The sequence below is a fragment of the Grampus griseus genome (genome assembly GCF_964374135.1).
Source record: "Grampus griseus genome assembly, chromosome: 11".
Taxonomy (NCBI): domain Eukaryota; kingdom Metazoa; phylum Chordata; class Mammalia; order Artiodactyla; family Delphinidae; genus Grampus; species Grampus griseus.
Window position 1 is genome coordinate 92804055 of NC_139005.1, and position 27930 is coordinate 92831984.

General features: G+C 52.5%; 1 protein-coding gene across 2 annotated transcripts; it reads right to left on the reverse strand.

Annotated features, from left to right (window-relative positions):
* Positions 1-541: 541 nt before the first annotated feature.
* On the reverse strand, positions 542-27654 carry BAIAP2L2 (BAR/IMD domain containing adaptor protein 2 like 2). Of its 2 annotated transcripts, XM_082666685.1 has the most exons (14): positions 27503-27654; positions 26332-26407; positions 25540-25626; positions 24996-25057; positions 16275-16346; positions 15935-16051; positions 14968-15114; positions 5377-5529; positions 4917-5055; positions 4527-4749; positions 2258-2416; positions 1720-1927; positions 1212-1255; positions 542-1011 (listed from the first exon to the last, which is right to left on the reverse strand). In XM_082666685.1, the coding sequence occupies exons 1-14, from the start codon at positions 27551-27553 to the stop codon at positions 936-938; spliced, it is 1614 nt and encodes a 537-aa protein (XP_082522811.1). In that variant the 5' UTR covers positions 27554-27654; the 3' UTR covers positions 542-935. The 2 variants fall into 2 exon arrangements, with proteins under 2 accessions (XP_082522811.1, XP_082522812.1); XM_082666686.1 differs by lacking the exons at positions 24996-25057; positions 25540-25626; positions 26332-26407.
* Between the last annotated feature and the right edge of the window lie 276 nt (positions 27655-27930).

The window sequence follows — 27930 nt, forward strand, 5'->3', positions numbered from 1 at the left end:
GAACACAGAGAGCCCTGCCCTGGGGGGTCCGAGTGGTACAAAGGGCACAGCCCTGCCCTGGAGAGACCCCACCAGCCCTAATCACCTCAACTCCTCGCCCGCCCTCCGCCCCCAGGCCACATTCCAGGAGGGGCCTCCATGGCTTTCCCCTGGATAAGGCTAATCCAAGCCAGAGCCTGGAACTGAGGGGGGTGGGGATGGGCCGGAACAAAGGGTGCTGTGTCCCAGGGCACCCGAGGGTGACTTGCTGATGGTCCCAGGCCTCAACCACTGCCATCCGTCCGGCTCTAGGGAACCCACAGCAGAAATGAGCCTGGGCCAGAGGGGGGGCGGGATCCAGCTTGCAGGAGTTAGGCCAGACCTAAAGACTTAACTTAAAATGAGGGATGTGAAGGGCTGGGAGGGAGTGAGGCCTCCCAGGGAACTGCCAGTGACATTTAGAACCTTCTGGACTCCCTTCTCAGTGGGAGGTCTCCATCCCCACCCTGTCCCACCCTGTACCCCAAGTCAGACTCCACCAGTCCCGCTGCCGTGTCTCACTTGCTTTATTTCTCACCGTTTACACAAGTTAAACAGGGGAGGTGCGTGGGGCAGGGGAGGGGGTGTGCGAGGGGCTCCTCCCCAGTGGGACAGAGAAGGGGGAAAGAGGTTGGGGGGCATGAGGTAGGCCCCCAGGGAGAGTCCGGGGCCCCTGGAGGGGAAGAAATGGTTCTGTTCCCCACTTCCAGCTGCTTTATTTTGAAGTCCCCAGACCCCAGGCCGGTGCCTTTGGAACTGCTCAGGCTGGGGCGTGGTCTGGGGAAGGGCAGCTGCCCCCGGTACCAGGGCCCTGGCTCCTTGGATCCACTGCTGCTGCTTCTGCTGCTGCCAGCTCTGGGCAGCCCCCAGGCAGGTGTCGGGGGCACGACCTCAGACCCCTGGTGGAGGAAGGCACCTCAGTGGATGAGGGGCGCTGAGCGGTCATTGGTGACAGTGGGACGCAGCTTTACGGTGGCAAAGGGGTTTGTGCCCCTGTTGGGGGAGAGGAGGGGGTGAGAGGGGCCCAGGTCCCCAGCTGGCTGTGGATCCAGGGAAGGCAGCTGGGCATCTGAGCCAGGTGTCCCCCCTACCTCCTGTCCCCGTCGGTTCACCTCCACTCACGCCCACCTTTGTCTCCCCTCCACAGCCCTCTGCTGAGCCCGGCCCCCTCTGACCCTCACTCAAGGACTCACCGAGGGAAGAGCTCTGGGGGTTGCTGCTCCCAGGACATGAGTTTCTGCAGTGAGCGGGGAGGGAGGGCCAGGTTTGGGTGGGAAGGAGCAAGAGAGCCCCTGCCCCACCCCCCACTCCCCAATCCAGCAGGGCAGAGCACTGGACCAGAGGCCCCTGCAGCGCCAGGCTTCTGGGAAATGAGGCCCAGCCTTCCGAAACCCAAGATGCTGTGAGTTTCAGACTTGAGGAGCCTCTGGGCCAAAGTGCCACCTCCCAGGGCCAACACCGCCCCCAGGGGAGGCCTTTCCAGTGCTCCCAGCAGGGGCCCAGGGCTCCCAGCCACTAGAGGAATGCATTCCCCCCACCCTCCACCCCACACTCAGAAGCCCATCCCACCCCTCCCGGCACAGATGGGCAGACTGAGGCTGGACAGAGCCAATGGCAGGGCAGGGAGGGTTACCTGGTCTCCAGTCTTCCTGCCCACCGGACCACCCCAGGGTTGAGGGCAGACTGGGGGAGGGGGCTCACCTTGATGTCACTGGCCACCCCCATGCTGCCCATGCTACTTCGGCGGCTGCCAGGCAAGGGTGTAGATGCGGGGCTGGGGGTGCGGCTCGGGACCCGGCTCGGGGTTCGGGAGTGGGACTGGCCATCCCAGTAGTCTGAGGATGCTGTGGAGTTGCCTGGCCGGTCCAGGAGGTCATCAAGGCTGTGGCTGCCCCGGAGTGGGTAGGACCTGAGCCCAGAGAAAGGAGGGACGGGAAGGGGGTCAGGGGTCAGGCCCTGCTGCAACCCCACCCCCACCCCATCTGCTGGGCCCCTGAGCACCCTACATCCTCCTCCCTTGCCCCTGGGTGAGAGGAGACTTGGCTTGAAGGCAGTCCTGAGAGAAGGCAGAGGGATGGACACATGACCTTCACACGTAGAGAGATGGGGGTGCCCTTTCTCCAGGAGCTGAAGGAGGTTGGGCTAACTCCGGACTGCAGCTCAGAGATGCCCTTCCTGGTGGCTGGGGCCACCCCCCCCGGAGTCCCCGCCCCTGCCCCATCTCTGACCACAGCGGTACCTGGAAGGCAGCTCATTCATAGGGCTCATGGGGTTCATGGACGTCACTGGGTTCAAGGAGTTCGTGGGATTCATGGAGGTCACGGGGTTCAAGGCATTCAAGGGATTCATGGGCAGCTCCTCCAGAGGCTTCACATAGGCCTCGGGGAACCAGCCGCTCCTGTGGGGTGGAAGCAAAAAGCCTGACAATGGTGGTCAAAACACCGTTTCTAAGAGGAGCAGATGATTACCGGGCACTGCTGTGTGCCAGGCCTGGCTCTAAGAGTAACTCATTTCATCCTCTGAAGGAGGTCTTTCCTGACATTCAAAGTCACTCATCCAGCCTCATGTCCCACCAGGGGCTGGGGCGCCTTAGCGAGGAGGAACTGGAGATCCGAGAAGGAAAGCATTGTATCCAAGGACATGTGGTGACAGCTTCATTCCCTACTTGCTGAGTACCCACCACACGAGGGTCCACGGAGAGCCAGATGCAGTCCCTGTTCCCCAGGGGCTCCCAGCCAGCCCGGGGGCGGGGGGCAGACAGACCCACAGACAGATGATTACAAGGGTGAGGCAAAGGGGACCGGTTGGGGGGACGAAAGGCAGCTGTAGGAGCCCAGAGGATGGGGAACCAGAGTCGGGGATGCCTGGCTACCAACCCTCCACCATAGGCCCTCTGGTCCCGGTGACCCCAGCCACCCTGCTCTTGGAGTCTTTGTCTGGCTGGAGGCTCATTACTGCATCTTCAGAGCAGCCAGGGATGAGGGAGAGGCACTATGATCCATGTTCCTTAGCCTTTTCAGACTCCACGGAACCCATTAGATTCTTGCAGAACATCTGGGAAAGTGTTCTCCAAACAGCCACCTTACATCCCCAAACCCGATCAATAACATTCTCACCTGTAGGTAACTGGAAGCTATTTCAAGTCAAACTGACAGAGTAAAACCATTTCAGATCGTTTTACTTCTGTCTTCACCATAAAGCGCCTACTGATGAAACCTGCCATTGTTTTCCCTAACCTGAGTCACAGAAAGAATAACGATGTCCCAGGAACGCGGTTTGAGAGCTCAGATCTGGGTGGTTTTATAATCAGGTCCCCAGAAGCTTTGCTACACACCTGTTTTGGGGACTTTCAGGGAGGCACCCTGCTGCCCTCTGATGCGGGTCTGCAAAGCAGGTGTTTTTTCCACTACTCGTGTTCTTAGTCGCGTCTCTACCCACCGGCTCCTCTTTCCATTCCTGATCCATGCGGTCACCTGCCATCCACCCATCTATCTACACGTCATCCCATCCATGCATCACCCATCCATGATCCATGTGGGCAACCACCCAAGGACCACCAATCCACTAACCCATCCATCAGCACTTGCCCACCTGCCCGCCTCTCTATCATGCACCCCACATTGTGCATCCTCCCATGCCCCCTTCCATCTACCCATCTGCTCACAGGAGCATGCATCCACCTGCTCACCCCATTACGCCCTCATCCATCCTCCACCTGTCCATCTACTAATCACATGACCATCTCGGCAAGCGCCCTCACATGCACTTGCTGACTCCCCTGTCGACGCTCCATTCATTCATCCCCTCTTCTTGTCCTCATTCATTCCTCTCTCCTTAGCGTGAGTGGGCGTGGGCACCACACAGTCTCTTGCCCATAAAGCCCTGTGGGGGGCATTGCCCGGCTCCAGCAAGCTCCCACCTTCCCCTTTTTCTTTGGCAGAAAGAGTGATCCCTGCTTTCCTCCAGGCTTACCGCGACTGCAGTTTACTCCCTAGCCTCCCCCTTCTACTCATGGTGTCAAAAGCAGCCCGTTTATGTTCTTTAAGGATTTCCACTGCGCCTGACTGCAAGGAGGTGAGCACACTCAGCTTGCAAGGTCCCAGCACCGCCCCTGCGCCTGGCCCCCCTCTCTGTCCATTCCCTCCGTCAGAGCTTGGCGGACTCCCTCAGGGTAGAAGGCAAGCTGCCCCCTCTCTTATTGTAAAGCGCAAAGTAAGTGCTCAAGCAATAGGGTTTCTGTATTGTTCCCACTTGTGAGAGAACCTTCCCATTCCCCATCCTCTACCACCCTCTCAAGGAACACCACCCTGAACTTGATAAAGAGACTCTTCCTACCCTCGTTGAATGGATGAGGAAACTGGTGTGGGACGAGGAGGGGATGGGGGATGGGGGATGGGTTGTTCGAAGGCCCAGGGACAGCTTCCATCCTGGAAGACTCAGTTGCAGCTGAAGTCCAGGCTTTCCGGTCCTCCTTCCAACCCACCCTGCGCCCCGAGGCTCCTACTCACGTGGATGAGCCCTCCAGCTTGCCATAGAGCCAGCCGTTCTGGGCCTCCGGTACCAGCACCTCCACAACGTCTCCGGCCGAGAAACGCAGCAGCGTGTGGTTGGCGCCCTCCGAATGGGAGACCAGGGCGCGGACTCGCCGGGCGCCGCCGCCGCCCCTGCAGCCCGGGCGCTCGCCGAAAGAGTTGGAGCGCGAGCGCTCAGTGCTGATGCTGTAGAGCGAGGCTGCCGAGGGGCAGGAGAGCGCCGCGGCACGTGGGTGGGAAGTTCTCCCTGGCGTCTACCCTCGATCCCTCCTGCTGCAGCGCAATCTCGGTTCCTCTTCCCGGCCCTGGGTCCCCAACCTGGGTACCTGGCCCTCCCTCTGCGCTTCGGGCGCCGGGGGTACTCACAGGCGGACGGCGTCCGGGGCAGGGACCGGCGGTCTGGCTCCAGCTGGGACGCGTATCTCGTCTCAGTGGGCTCGGGGCCGTGGGAGCCGGAGCCGTGCCGGCTGCGTGGGGAGCCGAACTCTCCCAGAGGCCTCTGGGGCTGCGAGGGGAGACGGGCAGGGGAGGGTGGGGCGGGGAGGGGCGGGGCCGCGGCGCCCTAGTCCAGCCCCCACCCCCAGTCCCAGGCGTCGGCGGCGTAGGGGTTCTCTGGCCTGCGGCCGAGCAACCACGGGGGCGCCGAGGTCACGCTGGAGCGGAAGGGCCGGCCGAGGGGCGCTTCGAAGGACGGGACCCTCGGGGGGAGGAGGCTCCAGGCGGAGGGCCTCAGGCCCCAGGGCCCCGCGGAGGGTGCCGGGGGCGGCGGGGGCGCGAACGGCGGCGGGGGCGCGAACGGCGGCGGCGGGGGCGCCCAGGGCCTCACCATGTCCAGGCGGGTGGGCGTCAGGCGGCCCGAGGGGTAGGGAGGCCCCAGCAAGGGGCCCAGCAGGCCCGGGGAGTGGGCGCGCGACGGACTGCGGCTGGCCTCTGACTGCTCCTTCCACAGCAGCACGCGGTTCTGCAGCATCCCCCGGGCCTGGCCGGGTGGGGACACGGGGGTCAGCGAGATCCAAGCAGACCCCAGAATCCCGGGGACTCAAAACTGGCATCCTAGACCCGGGAACTCGGGCCCTGCAAGCTGAGGATGACCGGACTTTCCAGCTGGAAGGAACCAAAGATCGCTGTGGTCACTTTGGGTTCACCCACTGGCCAGCCCTCCCGGTCTTTTGTCAAATGCCCCTCACTTTTCCTGGAGGAGTTTCCCCTGACCCGTCTCTCAGTCTTGTGCTTTGACGGGGGCTCTCCCACTGTCTGATGCAGGGGTAAGGGTGCAGTCCAGGCTTGGCTACAGAGATGGAGTCAGGTATGTGCACCTACCCAAAAACTGTTACCAAAGAACCCAGTCCCGGAACTTACCCTGGAACAATCTGGAAAAATATATTCTCTCACCTCACGGGGTTTGCTAAATGGATAGAGCGAAGCCGGCATAGGACACTTCAACTAAGCAACAGACAGTGGCAAATTTCTGATGACATCTTGTGTGCTCCTGGATCCAACTGTACCTGAAACCCTTGAACTTCCCAGTGACTAAAATAATAAACATCTTTTCTGTTTAAGCCAGTTTGAGTAGTTTTCTAAAAGAAGACATCCAAATAGTTTTTCCAGTCCGTTTAGTTTACATAAGCATCCCTTTTCTAGTATCCCCAATACACGGGCATCTAACTCTGCCTGAATACCTTCAAGGACAGGAAACTCAGCCGCTGACCACATAGTCCATAACGACTTGGGGTGGGAAGGTTTTAAATGTTAGACCTGCTGTGTGTATTAATCATGTTTTTAATTTTCTGTACTTCATGATGCTTTGACATCGTGGGGCCTTGTCAGTCTGAAAAGACTGCACCTCACAGGGCCAGATAATTCCTAGAGATAGTAAACAGTTTGCTTGGAGCACACCTTTCATATGCAAACCAACCAACCCAAAACCCATATCCCCAATCACCTCCTTCTAATTCACACACCAAACCAAAGTTTCCCCTGCCCTAAATCACCCAAGCCAGGTACCAGACAATTAGAATAACCCCTATAGCCCAGAGCCCACTGAAATTATTCAAACCATCCAATCCTAAACTTACTTAAACTTGCTTACCCTTCTTTGCCCATTCCTTCCCATGGAAACCATAACAAAGGTTCTGGGCCATGCTTTCCCCTGGCTCCTTCTGCCTCTTGACCATCCCCCAGTACGACTCCCATGTGGCCCTGCGTAGTGTGTCATGACCCTTTCTCTTGGGAAGTGTGATATGTAATAAAACTTCTTTCAGTGGCATTGACCTCTCTGTGTTGTCGCTCAGGTCATCCTAGGTACAATCAAAACACTCTGCTCTCCAGTTATCAGTGTCTCTCCATTTTCTACTCCAATACTCGATCCCTCAAGGCCAAGTTCAGGACTGTCACCTTAGGAATAATAAAAGCTTCCCTTTGCTGAGCATTTACTCTGTGCCAGGCCCAGTGTTAAAGACTTTACCTCCATTATCCTATTCGATTCTCCCAGGAGCCCTGCGAGGTAGGTGCCATTATTATCCCCATTTCATAGAAGAAGATGCTGAGGGTCAGAGCAGTTAATGACTGGCTCGAGGTCTCTCAACCAGTAAGCAATGGAGTGGCCTGTACTCGTCTGTCTTGAGGAAGCTTCCTGTGACTACATTTCCATGATTTTTCCCTTCAGTCTGGCCCAGCTGCTGAAAATTTGATCTCAGGCAGCAAAACAGAAAGCCTCAGTGCCTCAAGTCGCAGGAGGAACTAGTTCAGTTGGTGGCTAGGTGGCCGCCCCCTCTGTTGCCTTGCATAGTTAATTAGCAAAACAGCACAAAGACAAAACTCCAAAGGCCTTCGTGCGCTTGTTTCAGAGGCAGTAAGCAAAGTGAGACCATTAAGTTTTGCTTATCGTATTTAAAAAAGGGTTTTTGTCCAATTTGAAAGTGCCTGCCAGGGTGCTAGGGGGTTCTCGGAGTAATGGCCTCAGCACTGAGTCTTGGCCTGGACGGCACTCAACTTCACTGGCTCCCCTCAGCCCTGCCTTTAGGCAGTTTAGCCAGTGGTTGGGAAGAAACATAGAGGAGACCAGGGGAGAATGTTAAAAGTATTTACAGAGTGGAAAAGCCATTCTGGGACTTCCCTGGTGGTTCAGTGGTTAAAAACCTGCCTACTAATGCAGGGGACACGGGTTTGATCCCTGGTCTGGGTAGATCCCACGTGCCGTGGAACAACTAAGCCTGTGCACCACAACTACTGAGCCTGCGTGCCGCAACTACTGAAGCCTGTGCGCCTAGAGCCCGTGCTCTGCAACAAGAGAAGCCACCGCAATGAGAAGCCCGCGCACCGCAACGAAGAGTAGCCCCTGCTCGGCGCAACTAGAGAAAGCCTGCATGCAGCAATGAAGACCCAACGCAGTCAAAAATTTAAAAATTAAATTAATCATGTAAGAAAAATATTAAAAAAAAGAAAAGCCATTCTAAGTATGATACAAACCCCCTAAACTATAAAAGACTGATAAATTTGACTAAATAAAAATAACTTTTTTTACCACGGCAAAACTCACAATAAGCAAAATCAAATGATAAAGAACAAACTGGGAAAATAATTTGCAACTCATCACTATGAAAGGGCTAATTTCAGTAACATATAAAGAGCTCGTACAAATTCATAAGAAAAATGGAGGAAAAGATACTGACATGTCACAGTAAAGAAAATCAAATGGCTCTGAAACGCGAAAAGATGTCAATCTCATTTATAAGTCAAGCGTAACAAGTGTAAAACTACACTGAGATACCATTTTTATCTTTTTGATTACCAAAAATCAAAAAGTTTGCTTGCATACTGTTGTCAAGGAAACAGGGAATCTCCGCCATTGCTGGTGAAAGTGTAAATTGGTACAGCCAATGCTTATATCCCTGGACTCACCAATCCCATTTCTAGGCATTTATCCTAGAGGTATACTTACACAACTGCGATAAACCCAGAGAAGCTGACGGTGAGGTAGAAAGGCGTGTTATTGACTAGACTTGGACTAAGCAAGGACCGATTATTGGAGGCAGATGAGAAAGACACCTTCCTGTGAAGAGTTCTTTAAATCTTGTGCATTCTGCGTACAGATATACTTAACAGGTAAATATTTATGCTTCACTGTCTTAGGAGTTAGATCGTGTATGTCCTAAAGCCCAGCTGGGTCAGACAACATGCTACCTATTCCCCTGTACCTAGGGGAAGTCTGGTTCATTCAAACCACAGCTCCCTCCTGAGGGGGCGATCACTCAGCAGGAGGCAGCCAACGGAGGAGTCAGCTCTCCTCTTAATGTTGGAGGCTAACTGTTCAAGACACAGGCGGAAAGCAGTTTCCTTCCAAAAGAAGATGTACACACGGCCAGTGGGTACAGGAAAAGATACTCAGCATCAACAGCCATCAGGGAAATGCAAATCAAAACCATAATGAGATACCACTCCACACTCACTCAGATGGCTAGAATCAAAAAGACAGTCACAAGTATTGGCAAGGATGTGGAGAAATTGGAAACCTCATAAACTGGTAGTGGGACTGTAAAATGGTGAAAGAGTGTGGAAGTTCCTCAAACAGTTAAACATAGAGTTACCATACAGTCCGGCAATTCCACTCCTATATACCCATGAGAAATGAAAACACACGTCCACGGAAAAACTTTTACGTGGATATCCATAGCAGCACCATTCGTAATAGCCAAACGGTAGAAACAAGCCAGGTGTCCATAAGCTGATGAATGGGTAAGTACATGTGGCACATCCCGATGATGGAATCCTATCTGGCAATAAAAAGGAATGGTGTATGGACACATGCTCCAACACTGATGAACTTGAAAAACATGACGTTCAGTGAAAGAAACCAGTCACAAAGGACCACATATTGTATGATTCCTTTCGTATGAAATTGCCAGAAGAGGCAAATCTATAGAGACAGAAAGTAGATTAGTGGTGGCTTAGAGCAAGGGGGAATGGGAGGATCAAGGAATGACCGCTAAGCAGTACTGATTTTTTTTTTTTTAGCAGTAATGAAATGTTCTAAGTTGACTTGAGGCAATGGATGTGAATATACCACACCACTTTTTAAAAAATATTTATTTATTTTGGCTGTGCCGGGTCTTACTTGCAGCATGTGGGACCTTTTAGTTGCAGCATGTGGGATCTAGTTCCCTGACCAGGAATGGAACACGGGCCCCCTGCACTGGGAGAATGGAGTCTTACCCACCGGACCACCACGGAAGTTCCTATACTACACCGTTGAATTGCACACTTTAAATGGGTGAATTTCATGGTGTGTGAATTATATCTCAATACAACTGTTTAAAGGAAGAAGCAGCAGCTCCTCCCTGAAGGATCACTCAGTGGGGGTGGGGTAGGGTGGGAGAAGGCGGAGCCCTGAGCCCGGGGCTGGGTGCGGTGGTGAGAGTGGGAGAATGTCAGCCGGGGCTGGGATCAGTCACTGGATCCAGCCACGTCTCCCACCTCTGCTCAGCACCAGAGGGTCCCTGGGATCAGAAACAGAGACTCAGGGAGGACCTGGCAAGGTAAGGACCCCGAGGTGGGGAGGCGGGAGTCGGCTGCCGGCTGTTGGGGGCAGCTGACTGCAAGCACTCGGGTCTCCTGAATGGGAGCCTTTGTTTTCATCTTTGGAGGGGAGAGAGCAGGGGCAGGAGGACCTAATCCCGCTGGGCTCCCGCATAGGCCAGGCTCCACCATCGCACCAACCTTCTGCTGGGGCGATTATTTCCCTCCTTTTCCAGATAAGAAAACGAGACTCAGAAATGAAATCACTTGCCAGAATTTGCAGCCAGGGCACAGTATTTGGGAAACTGAACAAGAATACAAAGAAATAGAAAGTAATGGAAAGAGCAATGAGGCTGGGGGAGGGGCAGCGGAGCCCATGTTTGTGGCATCAGGAAAGAGAGGCTGGCTGGCTGGCTGGGTCTCTCTCAGATACCAAATAGAACCAGAGCCTGATATGTCATCTGGGCTCAAAGACTATGTGTTCAATAAATGAATGAATGAACAAATGACATTGGAAAAATGCAAGGATTTTTAGGGAATGATGGAAGGATGGTTTCCCAACAGACCTGGCCCCTCCCCTCCTGCAGATTCCATCATCCCCCTCCCCAGAGGGGTCAACAGCTGGGCCAGGCCAGGGAGGTGGGCAAGTCCACATGCAAGAAGGGTGACTGGGAGGATGTGGCCCCTGTTGGACTTTCACAGAAGGCAGGACAGAACTTTGACCACCAGTGGGCTGGCCGGGGCCTGAGGATCTGCAAGTGAGAGGCCAGGCAACAGGGCTCAGGGGCCTGAGCAGTGCAGTCACAGAGACACTTGGGTAGGGCAACATCAAGTGTCCCTCCTGAGTGTGCGCTGAGAGGGGCTGCTGGCTTTCCTGAGTTCTAGCCATCCATAGGCTTGGGCAGCTGCTAGCCCCTAAGGTACTTCTTTGTAATTTAGAAACAGATGTTCTGTCTGGATGGACACAGCCTGGTGGGTACACATTTGGTGAGAGAATGGCCTCTTTTTTTTTTTTAATTTTCTTGATTTTTTTTTTTTTTTTTTTTTTTTTTTTTTTGCGGTACGCGGGCCTCTCACTGTTGTGGCCTCTCCCGTTGCGGAGCACAGGCTCTGGACGCGCAGGCTCAGCGGCCATGGCTCACGGGCCCAGCCGCTCCGCGGCATGTGGGATCTTCCCGGACCAGGGCACGAACCTGTGTCCCCTGAATCGGCAGGCAGACTCTCAACCACTGTGCCACCAGGGAAGCCCTTCTTGATAAATTTTTAAAAATTGAAGTATAGTTAATTTACAATGTTGTGTTAGCAAAGTGATTCACACACGCGCGCACACACACACACACACACACACATATACATTCTTTTTCAGATTCTTTTCCATTATAGGTTATTACAAGATATTGAGTATAGTTCCCTGTGCTATACATTAGGTCCTTGTTGTTTACCTTTTTTATATATAGCAGTGTGCATATATTAATCCCAAACTCCTAATTTAACTCTCCCCCCACCCTCTGCTATCGCCTTTGGTAACTATAAGTTTGTTTCTATGTCTGTGAGTTTATTTCTGCTTTGTAAATAAGTTCATTTGTATCATTTTTTAGATTCCACATATATGATATGACATATATATCATATGACATATATATGTGGAATCTAAAAAATGATACAAACGAACATATGATATTTGTCTTTGACTTATTTCACTTAATATAATAATCTCTAGGTCCATCCATGTTGCTGCAAATGGCATTATTTCATTTTTTATGGCTGAGTAATATTCCAGTGTGTGTGTGTGTGTGTATGTGTGTGTGTGTGTGTGTGTGTGTGTGTATCACATCTTCTTTAGAGGATGGCTTCTTTAGAGGATGGCAAAGGTAATGATGCTCCTTTCTTCAGGCAAACACAGTCTGCACCAGTATGTTCAGCTTGGAGAGCAGAACATAGCTCTAGTCTCAGCCAGGCTTCCTTGTGCAGTACACAACCTGTACAACCTTCCCTAGAAGCCCTGTCTGCTGTGGTTCTCCACATGAGAGGCTGAGTGACAGCTGATGCTTGCAAAAGGAAGACCTGGGGCAGAGTGGGGTCCCACTGGGTAGAGATTGCTCCATTCTCTTGCCCCCCCCCACATTTGCCAGCACCACTGCCTGAGCCCTCGCAGTTCAGCTCAACCCAGAGTGGGAACAGGACCATGAGGAGGCAAAAGAAAGAAACAAGGCATCTAGTGGAGGACCCAGTGGTCAGCGAGGAGAACACAGCAAACCACCCTGGCAGCTGAGAGGAGGGAGTGACAAGCTTAACAAGGACTTGATAAGGGTACTTACTGCAAAACAAAGACCTTCTTACCCAGACAAAGCATGATGTTAAGATTTAAAATTGAACAGATGAACAGTCTGGGGTGGGATAGGGAGGGTGGGAGGGAGACGCAAGAGGGAGGAGATATGGGGATATATGTATATATATAGCTGATTCACTTCGTTATAAAGCAGAACCTAACACACCATTGTAAAGCAATTATACTCCAATAAAGATGTTAAAAAAAAAAAAAGAGAGAGAGGACAGTCCTGTTGAGAACAGAATCAGTCGCTTGCAGATCAAGGAGGAGAAATATCTCAAAATACTGAGCAAGAAGAAATGAAATAGACATAGTGGGGGAGAAGATGGTCATAGATGTGGAGGCTCAAATAATTGGAGTTCCAGCAAGAGAAAAGGTAATGATGGCAGAGAGATAATAATTAAAGAAACAGAAGAGGAAATAGCTCCCCAGACCTGAAGAAAGACTTGAGCCTGCAGGCTGAAGGGCCACTGACAGGCACTCATCTAGGTGGTACCGGGACAAGTTCCGAGTTGCAAGGACACAAAGAAAATCTCCAAGCATCCACAGAGAAAGAGCCTGTTACTTAAAAGGGAAAGGAGACAGACCAGCACCTGACTTAGCACCTACAACACCGAGCACTAGAAAACAGGGGCAAATCATCTTGGACCATGAGGAAAAAAAAGGCTGCCGCTCCTTCAACCAGCCGATATGCCCTCACCAGCAGGGTAAAAGTGAGACATTTGCAGAGATGCAAGGATTCCGACAGTGTATATGCAGAAAATACTCATGCAAGTTCTCCAGCCATGCCAATTCATCAAAACAGAAACCTCAAGACAGTGGGAGGTGAAAAGGATTGAAAACAGTGGTAAGCATTGCATCTGATCCTATGTGTGGTGAAATGTTAGTGGACGATGGTGGTGCACTGGCCATGGTAATATATGTAATAAGTACAGATTCTTGAAATAGAAGGGCCATGCTGCAAAGAAATGACTAGTGAGGGTCTGGAACTAAAAGTCCTGAAGTTTCTTGGCAAAACCAAGAGGTGGTGGTTTGGAAGGATTAGAAGAGGAGTACAGACCTTACAAGCCTCGTCTTAGAGCATCAGGGAGGGCAGGAAAATCCTTCACAAGGTCTCCCCTTATGGGGTGAGGGGAGCAAAGGACCAAGTAGTGTGTGTGTGGGGGGTGGGCATTATTTTTTGAAAAACATAATAGACAAATATATATGATTATGAGGGTCACAGAGTGAGGTCATCATGAGCAGAGATGAAAAGAACAATAGGCTTTCCAAAATAATAAAGGGGAGAGGGATGTGGAATTAAATAAATTAAATGACTCTCAGCTAAAATTGGGGTAGGGGCAGGCCTGTAGGGGGAGCTCACATACCCTGCTACGTAGCCTCAATTATTCCAAGCAGGAAGAGAAGCAAGCCCACATCTCCCACAGGAAGTTGGTGCCTACTTTGTTATCCAGCAGCAGAAGAAAACTTCTCCCCCAACCCCCACCCCTGTGACAGCCCAGCCAATCAGACTGTAGCAGCCCAACCAATGAGAAACCTCCATACTTTGGACTCCCAGCTTCCTCCAATGGACTCTTTGGTTATTACAGCCCCTCCCAACTCCTCTCTTTTCCCCATAAAACAAGCTGTCAGTCCCTGTTCTCTGGATTTGCGCGTGGTCTGCCATACTTCACATAACGTGAATTGCAGTTCCTCTGACTGTTCCTGAATAAGCTTGCTTTTGCTGGTAAAATAACTGGCTATTATATTGTTAAAGTTGACAGAGGAATGTATATTTTATCAAACTGACGAGAACAAGAATGGGAGAAAAAGAGGAAACGACAAAGTAAATAGAGTTAACTCAAGTTATCCAGAAAGAATAGGGCAGGTATACCAGTTGTTCGGTTAAACGGGAATGAACTGAATTCTCCTACTGGAAGACATAGACAGTCAGACTGGTCAAAAGTCAAAACTGAGCTATATCTTTGTAACATAAAACACTTAAAGATAAGAAAAGAGAAAGTAGGAAGGGCAATATTAATGTCAAAGTGGAATTAAAAGTATCAGACTGGATTATGAGATATATTATATACATAAATGGCAATATTTACAGAGAAGGTATAATAGTCAAGTCATAAACCCCACAGCACTAAACAACATGGCAGCTAAATGCAGAAAGCAAAATCTACTAGAAATACAATAGTCTAGCAGATCAGACAAAGCAAGACCATAGAAGATTTAAATACCATGAGAAAATTCATAGACAGTAATTGAATAAACCTATGAGTTAATGATTTTGTGAATAGTGAGTGTATGTAAACAGGAATGAAAAAAATAAATGGTCCATACATGAATGAATAATGCAGGAATTAGTTACTGAATGTGAGAATTTTAAAAAATCATGACAATAAATGAATGAATATGTGATGATACGAATAAAGAAATAGATGGAGAGAGTAAATAAAATAAATATCTCCAGGGTGGAAGGAAAGAAGGGAATGGGGAGGAAGGGAGGGGAATTCCCATGCACAGCCAGCTCACAGAGTGCACAGCCCCCAGAAGGCTTCATGTAGCTGTCCCCCAGCCCCAGCTCACCCGGCCAAAAAACTGCAGGAAGGTGTTGGAAAGCAGAAGGTGCTTCTCAGCCAGGAAGCGGTAGCGCCGCTTCTCTTCCAGTTCAGCTGCCCGCTGACTCTCAGACACGAAGGCCTGCATCTGCGCATGCAGCCGGTTCACGCTCTCCTGGGGGAAAAGGGGATTCTGGGTGGAGGCAGGGGGTGTGTCCCTCATCCCACTCCCACGAGTGCCAGCTGTCTGAAGCCTCTCTCTCCTTCCTGAACCAGCCACCTCCTCTCGGAAGCCTCCCCTGAGCACCCAGCCTGCCCTCGCTTCTGCGCCTGCCCTCTCAGGTGTATCCTCATCCTCACGAGCCTGGGTTCTGCCTGCCCTCTGGCCCGGGCACTTCTCCCAGGTAGGACTGGTGTCTGAGCCATCCTTCTGGCACAGGGCCAAGCACAGAAGTGAGAGAGTTGGTTTAATGAAAATGCAAATTAATTGATTAATAATCCCCTACTTGGGAGCGAAGATTTCAAAGAGGAGAGACATGAGCTTATTAAAGGAGCCAGAAGAGGAGGCAGGAAAGGAGATAGAGGTCTTGAAGGCAGAGGCCAAGGATGGGGCCCTGAGCTCGGGAGGAGGGGCTGGCCTTAGCCGGGGGGCAGGAGGGAGGGGGAGGGTGGCGGGGCTGCTGGTGGATTCTGCCTTTGCTACCTTGATCAGGAGCAGCGTGCTGAGGGCCTCAGGTTTTCTCAATGAAGTAGGAGAAGCAAGGAGGCCAGGGGAGTGTGGGGAGGGCCAGGCAGCGACAGGACAAGGAGCGGCGCTGAGGGTGTCCCTGAGACAGTGATGCCCACGCGCCAGGGGCTGGCTGACCTCTCCAGCTATGCTTGCCACACAGGGTGGGGCGGGACACGCTCCTGGAGGTGGGCCAGTGCTGGGTGGGAGAGCTCCAGCGGGTGTTGGGGGTCCCCTCGGAGCCCCGTGTCACCCCCAGCCCCTGCACCTTCATCTCCCGCGCATTCTTGTCCCTCTTGCGCTCCATACGCCACAGCTGGGACATGCACTTCTCCAGGTTGGCGGCTCGGTGGCGGTACTCCATCTCGTAGTGCTGGCGGCTGTCCTTGGATGGGGTGGAGAGAGGAGGGAGACCCCCGTGTCAAAGAGCTCAAGGCACCTGGCTTATGGGCCAGAGTACTGGACAGGGGCAGGGACTCAGCTGGGAACGTGTATAACCTGGGGCCAGTCAATGCCCAGCGCTGGCCTCAGTGTGCCCATCCCTCAAAAGGGGAGAGACGGTCCTGCTGGTGATGGGCTGTGGGGCCAGGATGCGTGGCCAGACTCACTTTGATGAACTGCATGTCCAGCTTGGTGTTCTTCTCCATGTGCTGCAGCAGGTCTCCATGGAATGTCTGCACCTGTGTGGAGTGCAGGGTGGGGGTGATCAGGGCGGCCCTATCATCCCCAGGCCCCAGAGTTCCTTGCACTGCTCACTCCAATACATTGCCCACTGCATTCCTAACACACCAGGCACCTCGCCAATCATCAGAGAAATGGGTAAAACAAGAGCACCTATTTGGATGGAGGATTAAATGGTTAAACACACAAAACATTTAGTGCAGTCCCTGGCTTGAAACACATCCTCCATAAATGTGTCGACATCTTCCGGTTCTTAGTCTCAGTCTGTGCCTTGATTATGCCTGGAATTTCCTACCAGTCTTCAAATACCAGCTTCACTGCCCCCTCTGCTGGGAGGCCCCCCGACTCCTCAGGCAGAATTCATCACTCTCTCATTTTGTTTCTGGCATGTGTACAACTTGTTTGTTCACTGTTCGTTCCTCCAGCCATAAGATGGAATTTCTTGCTGGGCCCCTGGTCATAGCCTGTTTGTATGGGCAACATGAACAAGATCTGTCCCATCTCTGTGGCCCCAGCACCGTGGGCTGGGCCTGGCCCAGCAAAAGAGCTCACAACTGTTGAGGGCTTCACTGGGGTGGCAGGTTCCCGTGACAGGTGAGAAGGAGGTGGCTGACCACTTGGGTGACCAGGAGGACCAGGAAGGCTTTGGGGCTCAGGCTCAGAAAAGCTTCGTTCTAGCCGTTTTGGTTCTGCCTCCAATTTGCCCTGTAACTTTGGATGAGTTGCTGCCCCTCCCTGGGCCTCAGTTCCCCCATCTGTAATAGGAAAGTTTTGCCCAGATGGTCCCTAAGGTCCAGCCCTAGAACCCAATGAGCTTGATTCTGTGGGCCTTGGTGGCCAGCTGGCATGTTCCCCTGTGTCCCCCATCAGTGCTCCCTGGGTCACTCCATGTTGTTAGGACATCAGACCTAAATCCTTCCATCTGTACTCTTTGCAAAGAGGAGCATCTCCCATCCTGCTGCCGCCTCTGGGGACACTTCCAACTCTGCTCAGCCTTCTCTGTCTGCCTGGCCTTTCCCCTCAGGAGTCCCGGCTCAAGAACCCTCGGTGGGGGACTTCCCTGGCTGTCCAGTCGTTAAGACTTCGCCTTCCAATGCAGGGTGTGCAGGTTCGGTCCCTGGTCGGGGAGCTAAGATCCCACATGCCTCGCAGCCAAAAAACCAAAGCATAAAACAGAAGCAATATTGTAACAAATTCAATAAAGACTTTAAAAACAAAAAAAAGAACCCTGGGTGGATCCTGCCTCCTGCCACGGGCGTCCCCAAGCTGTGCTGTGGGAGCTCTGTCCCTCAGGAAAAGGAATGCTGGTCGTCAGGAAAGACCAGTAAATTATAAAAGTTCTCAGTTTTTCTTCCACAGTTGTTTCTGAAACCTTGCTAACTGCTGGTCTATAAGGGAGCTTGGGTGTGGCCCCCTCAGGACGAGCCGGGCCTTAAACCCCTGAGTGTGGCTGCCAGTGTGTGTTTTGGGGGCTGGCACGGGATCAATGTTACACGCCTCTCTGAGTCCCCATTTCTGCCCCATGGGGGCCCTTTTCTGCTGGATCCAGGCAGTAAGGAAGTGAGCCTTCCTGATCTATACCTGCAGGACCTCCCGGTTCAAGGTTCTGCTCCAACACAGGACATATGTTCCTGAAAACTGCCACATCCTGCCAGATCGCCCAATTAAACAACAGGGCTTATGGAAGATGCAGGGTTGGGACTGATGCTCAAAACCCAGGCAAACGTGGCAACCAGAGCATTAATAGAGACGGTGAATGGTACCTGGAGACATGAACTTGAACCACGCCTAAGGCCGTGGAAAATATTTAAAATGCACAAAACCAATAGAATGGACACACTGGCAACACCTGAATTACTGCAGAGCTGGCTTGTTGAAGTGATTCAGGAGGAGGTGGGGCTGTCATGATGGTGGAAATGGGAGGCTGCGACACCCAACCCCAGCTGAGAGACCCAGGAGGCTGGGGGGGTGCTTGTCCTCCCCAGGGAGGCCTGGGTGCAGGAGCTCTTTTAAAATGTTCTTAAAATACAGCCTGGGGCTTCCCAGGTGGCGCAGTGGTTGAGAATCCGCCTGCCGATGCAGGGGACGCGGGTTCGTGCCCCGGTCCGGGAAGATCCCACATGCTGCGGAGCGGCTGGGCCCGTGAGCCATGGCCGCTGAGCCTGCGCGTCCGGAGCCTGTGCTCCGCAACGGGAGAGGCCACAACGGTGAGAGGCCCGCGTACCAAAAAAAAAAAAAAACAGCCTGAAGGGCTATTGCTCTCAGTGCAGCAGACAAGCTGGGGGCTTTACCCTTCTTCCTAATTCCTAACTTTCCCCTCCCCTCGCCTAGGAAACCTCACTTATGAACAAGCCACCTTCCATGTCATAGGGTATGGCTCCTGCTTCTAGTCGCGTAGGGACTATGTCACGCCACGGAAACATGCATTAGAGCAGGACAGGATTAAAGCAGGTGGATTGTAATTCTTCTCATTACCAGGGCTTGGCTGTGATCGCCAACAGCATAGAGGACACAGACCCAGGATGCCCCAATCAGACGGGGCCCAGGCATCAGTGGTTTAATGGAAAGTCATTGTCAAGCTCTCGAAGAAATTGATCTAATAAGATGTTGATACTTGAAGAGAACTTTGAACTCTTGCTGTGGGGGAACCACAGGACTGCCTATAATTAGCCGGTGGCTTCTGAAACAATGAAGTCACCAAACCCAGGGCAGGCTGAGGAATTCCCAGCAAGTGAGAACAGAGGCTGCCGTGCCCTGCTCCCCTCCCCCTGGGACACGCTCCATTAGCGGGGTCCTGTGAGCCCCTCAGTACAGAAGCTGAGAGCAGACCCACTGCTGAGAACATGCACTGTAAGTTCTATGTATCGAGTTATTCCAGTAACTTGAGAAATCCTTTTGCTTTTGATTCAGGAAAATCCCTTTGAAAGAATTGTCTCTGTGGGCTGACCCCAGCTCCTTTCTTCCCATTTGCTCTTGAACACCCTCCATCAGGCTCCTGCCCCACCACGCCAGAAAGAGTGTTGTTCTCAAAATCCCTGAGACATGACCTCGCTAAGCCCCATGATCAATTCATAGGACTCACCCAACTTGCCCCTTCATCATCATTGGACACAGTTGGCCGCTCGCTCCTCCTGAGACAAGTTCCTCCCTCAGCTTCCAGCCCACCACCCTCTCCTTGTTTTCCTCACACGCCCCAGCTGCCTCTTCTCTGTCCTTTGCTCAGTGTCCCTCATCTCCCTGGTCCCCGAAGGTTGAGTTGCCCCGGGGCTCAGCCATGGGCCTCTTCCCTTCTCGATCTACACCACTCCCTTGGTGAGCTCATGCAGTCCACTGGCTGATGCCTCCCAGATGTATGTCCCAGCCCAGATCCTCCCCCAAACTCCAGTCTCATCCATATGACAATATGGGGTCCATTCAGCCAAGAGGAAGAGACAAATACTGAAGACAGGCTATGAAGGTCTAACACACAGATAATAGGAGTCCCTGAAGAAGAAACGCAGAGAAAGAGAACAAAAAAAAAAAGTCTAAAAATTGTAATTCCAGACAAGTTTCCTGAAATTAAAAAAAAAGAGAACGATTTCAAACTACATATTAAAGAGTATACCACATAACTAAGAATATTGTCCCAGACTAACCAATATCAAGGAATAGTCTGGAAAAGTTACTAGATTTCAGAAAAAGAAAAAAATTGGGCATCTAAGGCAGAAAAAGCAAGTGATTTACAATGGAAGAAATAGATTATCAGACTTTTCAACAGCAACATTCAAGATGAAAGAAAAAGAAAGAAAAAAGAGAAAGAAAGAAAGAAAGAAAGAAAGAAAGAAAGAAAGAGAAAGAAGGAAGGAAGGAAGAGAGGGAGGAAGGAATGAAATGTGAGCCAAGAATTTTATATCCAGCAAATCTGACTTTCAAGTATAAGGAGAACAAGCTGTTATCTTGGTGTCAGAACTCAGAGAACATTGTTCACACGAGCCCTTCCTGTGGGGACAGTCAGAACAAGGCCAAAACGACGAGCAAGACATGGACACGTGGTTTGAGGTGAACATTAAATATGTAGTTACTTGTAAACAAAGATCAATGAGGGTGAAAGGGGAGCAAGCAAGGCGCAGCAGCTCTGGGTCCTGACAGTGTGGACAAGCGCAGCTGCACATACTGCGTTTTTCACACGTTGAAGATTTGTGGCAACTTTACGTCGAGCAAGTCTATCGGTGCCATTTTTCCAACAGCATTTGCTTACTTTGTGTCTGTGTCACATTGTAGTAATTCTCGCAGTAGCTCAGACTTTTTTATTATTGTCATAATCTGTTACGGTGATCTGTGATCAGTGATCTTTGATGTTACTATTGCAAAACATTACGACTTGCAGAAGGCTTATATGATGGTTAGCATTTTTTGGCAATAAAGTACTTTTAAATTAAGGTATGAACATTGTTTTTTTGACATAATGTTATTGTACACTTAATAGACTACAGTATAGTGTAGACATAACTTATATGCACAGGGAAACCAAAAAATTTGTGTGACTCTCTTTATTGTGATATTTGCTTTTTTGCGATGGTCTGGAACAGAACCCACAATATCTCCAAAGCATGCCTGTATTTTGAAAGTGGGGAGATGCTGGGGAGAGCAAATGCAAAACAGATTTTAACAGTTCTCAGAAATCATATTGGTGGTGGTAGAATTACTGTCATTATTCAGAGACTGTTGTGTATATGTAACATGAGATAAAGCAAACGGTAACTATGGGATATTCTTATTCTTTCATTCTCTGTATCCTTAAGAATCAGGACTTTTTTTTTTTTTTTTTGGGCTGCGCCGCACGGCTTGCAGGATCTTAGTTCCCCGACCAGGAATTGAACCCGCACCCTTGGCAGTGAAAGCATGGAGTCCTAACCATTGGACCACTAGGGAATTCCCAAGAATCAGGATTCTTGATGTGAAACAAAAGAGATACTGGTGCAATAGGGAAGAGGTTAAGTAAAAATCTAGTGCTGAATCTGAATTGGAAGTATCAGTATGAATTTATGAAGTGTTCTATCTTTAACTATATATATTGTCACGTATGTATGTGTATATATATGTTTGTACAAATGTATGTATGTATCTATGTGTGTATGTATCTAGGCATATATCATGTATCTAGGCACCTGTAGCATATCTATTATATATGCACATGTGTATGTATGTATGTCTGTATAGCACTGGCCACTGAAAAAGCCTAGGAGCAACGATCAACCCAATGGACACCCCTAGTGCCCAGATTATGGTCTTGAAATACCACTTTCCACTAAAAGCAAAAAATAAAAACAGGGCTTCGTGGAGAGATGGCTGATTCTACGTGTAGAGCAGCAAAGTACCAGATGAGGGCAGAACATCTCGTCAGGCTGGATAGCAAGGAGACTGTCCGAACCATGAGAGTTATGCCAAAGGGCTCGTGCGCCAGACTGAAGAGGCTTCTGCTGGTCAAAGCGGGGACATTTTCAACTTCAGTGAAATAATGATTGCAAAGGAGTAAAACACAACAAATATGTTTAGATCTATGAGACTGACTAGATACTAAAAAATATGATACTAAAAAACACTATAATGATGGTGCTAGTAAAAAAATAAAGCTAACTGGTCACCTTCAGAGGATGACAGGGAGAAAATTCATGATCTTGGAAGCTGACAAGGCGGGAATAAGCCTTTATCCTGTCTTTCCCATAAGAAGCGTGCCACTGGGTAAAAAATAGCACATAAGAAGAAACGTCTCTTTAGAGAAATATTCCAGTTCATAAGTGAAAGAGCAGAATAGCAGCATCTCGTAACTCCACGTACGAGTGGGTGCGGACACACAGCCTCCATTGCTGTTACCGTCACAAGGCGGCAGGAGCCACATGCCTCCTGATGGAAGAAGCCAGCACCCACTCTAGTCTTGCCAAACGGATGGAACCTGAGTCTGATCAAGCTTCTGGGTCCAGAGGACAGAGGAACAAGCTGAGCTGCATGAGGAGTGTTTGGAAAACCAACAGGTCAAAAGGTCCCAGGCCCTTCACAGATAAATGGTAAGGAAAAGAAAGGGATGGAGGGGGAGCCAGTAGATTAAAAGAGACTCAAAGACATATTTAAAAAAAAAGAGCAAGACAAATTCTAGCATCCAGGGACATACAACTGGGTGATCAATTACGAAGAAACACAAGGCAGTGTTGGACCAGTGGTCCCTTTTGGAGGAAGAGGGGGTCTGTGATTTGATGGGGGCATGTAGAAGGGCTCCAGGAAAGGCTGGCAAAGCTCCTGACCGGGGTGGGAGTTTCAAAGGTGGTTTGCCTTATAATGATACAATAAGCTCGAATTTGTTCAGTGACACTTTCTATGCCTGTATTTTAGTTTACAATAAAAAAGGTTTGGTTTTGGAAAACCTAACTTGAGTCAGATCCTGTCATTCCTTTGCTCAATACACGCAGAGGCATGGCCGGAGTTCCGACAATGCCCTCAAGGCCCAGCCCCTTTAGCGGCTGGTCATCTCCACGCTGGCCTTCACTGCCTCCACTCCGGCCACGTGGGCCTCCTCAAGCCTTCCCATGTGCCGATCCCTCTGCCCAGGACACTCTTTTTGCAGGTGTCTCCCACTCACTCCCCACCTCCATCAGGCCTCTTCTCAATGTCACCCTTCTAGTGCCTTTCACCTCGAGCATCTGTTAAAAATTGCATCCCTCCAATACTTGCTACCCCCCTTCCCTGGTCTATTTTTCTCCATAGCTTATTTTGCATCTAACCGATCACATCTGTACTCACTTACTTGTCCTGGGTTTTGTCTGGTTCCCCCTTGGGGAGAGCAGGGGGTTTTGTCTGCTGTATCCCCAGTACCCATAGCAGTACCTGGCACAGGGCAGTAAATAGTTGTCGAATGAATGAGCCCAAGGGGGAGGTGGCCTCTGGCGTGTTCGGCCCAGTATGGCTCTGGCCAAGGGCCCTGCCCTTTTGTCACAGCCAAGACGCTGGTACCCAAAGAAGGCAGCTCTCCTTACAGAGTAGGCCTGGGTGACACTCGTCCGCGTCCAGCCCAGGTGTGCCACAGGTGACATGGAGAGCCATCAGACACAAGGACAGGAAGTTGCAGGCTGCCAGCGTGACCCTTGCTCTGTAACTCCCCGCCCAAGCCCCAGGAGGTGGCACGGGCTTAGCGCTAAGCCTCAAAGTGCCTAGGAGAGGGACCAAGGGTCCTGGTTTTATCGAGTGTAGTGGATGCATGTTTTCTGCTGGTGAATTTGTTCCCCATTTCAACATGGTTACCAAACTGATGAGTACTTTATGGTGTCCCCAAAGAGTATCCAGACCTCCAGTGGTCTCCCACACACACGTTTGAGAACCGTGCACTTCCACGATTAGTTGAAATTTCCTTCCGGACTTTCCAAGGTTCCTCACACCCAGCCCCGCCCACCTTTCCCTCTCTGCCTGCCTCCCATCCCCAGCTCTCTTCTGCCCGATGCCATCTCTGCACCTGCTCAGCCCCCGGCAACCTCTGGAAGGCCCTCTCCCTCTGGCCCAGCCCCGCTCCCTTTTCAAAGCTTATTCTTTCCTTCCCAGTCAGTGAAGCCCTGCTTGGTCCCAGGTCCCTGTCCCAGGCCCTGGAGTTACAGAGAAGACCGCGTCCCAGCCCTGGCACAGCTTCCAGTCTTGGCAGGGATAGAGATGGGGGTAAATTCTGCTTCTAATGATCATAGCTAAGGTACATAGAAGGCTACAGCTGCCAAGGTCAATAGTTTATACTTATTAATACAATTAATGCTCACAAGAATCCCGCAAGGCAGTTATTATGATTATGTCCATTTCACAGACAGATACACTGAGCCATAGAGGTTAAGTAGCTTGTCCAAGGTCACAAAGCCAGTAACTGGTGGAGCTGGGCTTTGAACCCAGGTGCTCTGGCTGCAGAGCTGGTTTTCTTCACCACACACTTGCTAAGAATGGATAGAAGCATCTGTTGAAGTTCAGAGGGAGGAGAGACTGAACTTGCCCAGGAGTCAGGGGAGGCTTCCTGGAGGAGGGGGTGACTGTACTGGCCAGCAGGGGTGGGGGTGGGTGGGTCCTAGGCTGAGAGAACAGCGTGACAGCAGCCCATGGTGGGGACGCCAGGCGTGTCTGCAGAGGGCAGCTCTTCCGGCTGGCTGGGCTGTGACTGGAGGCGCCAGGGAGGCTGCTGGCTCAGCAGGACCTGGAACCCCTTAGCGAGGGGCTGGGTTTAGTTCTGCAGGTGGCAGGGCCGTGGAAGGGTTTTCTCCTAGGTGTGTAAGGTCAGATCACTGGCTGCTCCCTGGGGAGGCAGGTAGGGGCAGGGCCTGATGCACGTGGGTGACGGTCCTTTCGCTTCCTGGCTCCTCCACTCACTCTGGAATCTTGGGCGAGTGGCTAGATCCCTGAGACTCAGTTTCCTCCTCTGTCAAATGGGGATAGAAATGGCACCTGCCTCCCAGGTTGCTGGAGCTTGAACAAGATGTGCAGGTAAGTGTGCCCAGCAGAGCTGGGCCCTGGCAGGTGCCCAAAAGGGCAGCCGCAGTTGTCATGTCACCAAAGTCCTCTCTGAGGAAGGGTGTGGAGACCCTCGTCCCCCATAGAACGCAGCCCACTCTCCCAACTGACCCCTCCAGGCTGTGGGTTCTGGGACTCACCACCACCTCCAGGTCAGAGTTCAAGTGCCGCTGGGTGTCGGACATCTGCACCAAGATCTCACCTGGAGGCACAGAGAGCAGCAGCTTCAGTGCGGGGACCTACCCTGCCCACCCTCTTCCCACCAGCAGCTGTCAGAAGGGCCTGCCCAAGGCTGGATTTGGGGACCAAATTCCAGGGGTTCCCCATACGACTCAGGGCCTCTGGCAGCACCTGTCCCAGCCATGGCAAAGTCCTGCAGGGAGGGGAGCGGAGGGGCCCTGGCTCCAGACGAGAGTCTGGGCTCTGGGCCTTGCGCTGCAAGACCTGTGTCTTTGGGGGGGACTTCCTGGAAGGGCCAGACTGTAAAAGGAACCCTCTCTGGGACCTGAGAATGGGAGGCAAGGTCGGTCCCGGGCCTGAGGGGAGGCACCAGGGAGGCAGGCAGAGGGGGGCCCGGAGCCTGGAACACAGGAGGAGGCCGGTGGGGGGAGGGGGGCTAGGAGGAGTGTCCCCCAGGCCTAAGAAGATGAGTGGGGGAGATGGAGGGGAAGAGGCGTGCCTCACCCAGAATCTGCGAGGTGGAGCTCTGCAGGGCCTGCTCCCCGATCTTCTGGATGGCGTTGAAGTACACCTCTGCCGCCTCAGACAGAGCTGCGTGGAGAGAGGGATGCGTCCAGCCCCCGAGCCCTCCTCCGTGTGCCCCTCCCCACTTCTGGAGGCCTCTCCTTCGGGCGGGAGAGGGTGTGGAGGGGATGCCTCGGGCTCTGGCGTAGGTGTGAGTGACAGGGATGGGGTGCCCTGGGCAGCGTGTGTGGAGAGGGGGCATCGGCCAGAGGAGGGGGGGTGAAAAAGCGGGGAATGGGCTCTCCCTGCGGGGCAGGGCGCAGGGCCTCGGCCTGTTTCTGTCTGGGAGGGGGCGGGGTGCAGGCATCTGTGTGTGCCCGGGAGGGCGTGGGCAGGTGTGTTGTGAGGCATCAAGTGGGTCTGGGGGTGGCACGGGCTGAGGTCACTGCTGTGAGGACTCTGAAGTCCTAAAGTGCGGGGAGGGATTGGGTGACACTCAGCTCTGGGTGTGTCCCTGGCTTGTCCACCCGGCAGGTGGCTCACAACCCTCTGCTGATTAGCTCTGGGGGTGGGGCAGTTGCTGGGAAATGGGGGAGATGGGAGCTGTTTGCACAGGCGCTGAGCGAGTGGTGAGGTCTGGCTGTAGGTGGCTGGAAGTGGGGCAGGTCAGGGTGCCAGGCTGGGGGTGCAGAGGTGGCCTGGGTATGGCAGTGGGCTCAGTGGCAGCATCAGGGTGACATAGAGACGTGTGTGTCGTTGGGGTTTTGAGAGCCTGCAGGGCCTGGCACTCACCGTGGAAGGCCCGGAGGTAGTTGTTCCCCAGGTACACCAGGTTCTCCAGGGCGGGGTTGAACTGCTCCATGATGCTCTGGAGTCCAAGGGTGGTGGGAGGGTAGAGATGGGGAGAGGAAGACGGAATGATGGGCCTCAGGATCAGGGCACCCCCAACCCCCGTGAGAAGCCTGACTCAGGGGAGCCCGCCTAGAAACCTGGAGTCACCCAGAATTCTGGCTCTCGGCTGCAAGGACCTCAGAGGCCAGGATCCAGACCGGGGTCCCCTTGGCCGGCTCCAGATCACCACCTGCCCAGCAGGAACTCGTGCCTGGAAGGTTCTCCTCCCACTGGCTGAAGCCTGTGGTCTGTCACAGCGCCCAGCTGGGCGTGGCTCAGCGCTGCCTTGAGTTCAGCCACCTCAGGGGCAAGGGCAGACCTTGCCCTGCTCAAAGAAGAGCCCCTGGGGAGCAAGGCTGTGGCCGAGGCCCTTGGGCCGCTGCAGGCCATGGCCAGCTGGAGAGCACCCTGTGTAGAGGACTTAGACTTGGGTCTTGATTCAAATCTCAGCAGTCCCTCTTCTTCCCTTGGTGACTTTGAACTAGCTGTTTAGCCTCTCTGGCCTCAGTTTTCTTATCTATCAAATGGGGTGATTATTTTTTACCTCAAAGATAGGGTGTTGTGAGGTTTACATGTTGAAAGTGTCCTGCACACAGTAGGTGCTCAGCAAATGTCTATGGAGACGGCAGCAACCCCCCTGGAGTCGAGTAGGAAGTTTGAGTGAGGGGCTCAGAAACCAGAGAGAGACAGACAGGGAGACACAGAGAGAAAGAGACAAAGAGAGACTCCCCTACCCTGGGGCGGCCAGGTGGCTCTTCGGGCGGGCCCCCTGCTCCCAGCTAAGGCCACCCTGGGCGCTGTCCTGCCTCATCCAGTGTTTGCGAGTCTGTCTCAGCAGTCCTGTCACTCACTGGCTGAACCCGTGCTCTGGGAGCCTCAGGTTGGGGCTGGAGTGGCCGACTGCCCCCAGGGACCCCCACCCCCATGCCCACTGCTCAGCCCAGCCTGGTTCTAGGCCTTCTTTCCTGGAACACGCTGCTGCTATGCTCACTCTCTGTCCTCCAGAGCTGGCCGACCTTCAAGCCCTGGGAGCGGGGGCGGCAGCCGGGGCCTGGGCCATGCACACACTCACCTTGTAGATGGCCATGGTGGACCTGTAGAACTGGTCCATCTCGGGGGCCATGGAGTGGGCGCACCCGGGCACTGAGTAGAAGGCTGGTGGCACTAGCAGGCCTGGGAGCACCGGGGGTCGGTACCCTCCAATGCCCACTGCTCAGCGGGCTGTGAAGGAGGCTGCAGAGTGGGACCCGGAGATGGAGGGCTGGCCAAGGAGGAGGTGGCAGCTTAATTATTCACCAGCCAGGGATGTCAGAATGCGATCTGGGGCGTAACCAGACCCGGCGGGGAAGGCATTCTGTGACGCGGGCGGGTTCGTGTGACCTGCGCTTCAATTATTTACCCCTCTGAGCCGCGGACCGGTGGGCACGCGTGGATGGCCACTCTCCTGGGTCACCTCCTCTTCAAGGAAGAGCCTTTCCCAGGCCAGCAGGGACCCCTAGC

Excerpts from the sequence above, each read along its gene's own strand:
- BAIAP2L2 (XM_082666685.1), bottom strand. The coding sequence starts at position 27,553 with ATGGCCCCCGAGATGGACCAGTTCTACAGGTCCACCATGGCCATCTAC. Across the intron at positions 1,928-2,257 it reads ATGAATGAGCTGCCTTCCAG|GTCCTACCCACTCCGGGGCA; the intron begins GTACCGCTGTGG and ends CTCTGGGCTCAG. Across the intron at positions 1,256-1,719 it reads GGGTGGCCAGTGACATCAAG|AAACTCATGTCCTGGGAGCA; the intron begins GTGAGCCCCCTC and ends CGCTCACTGCAG.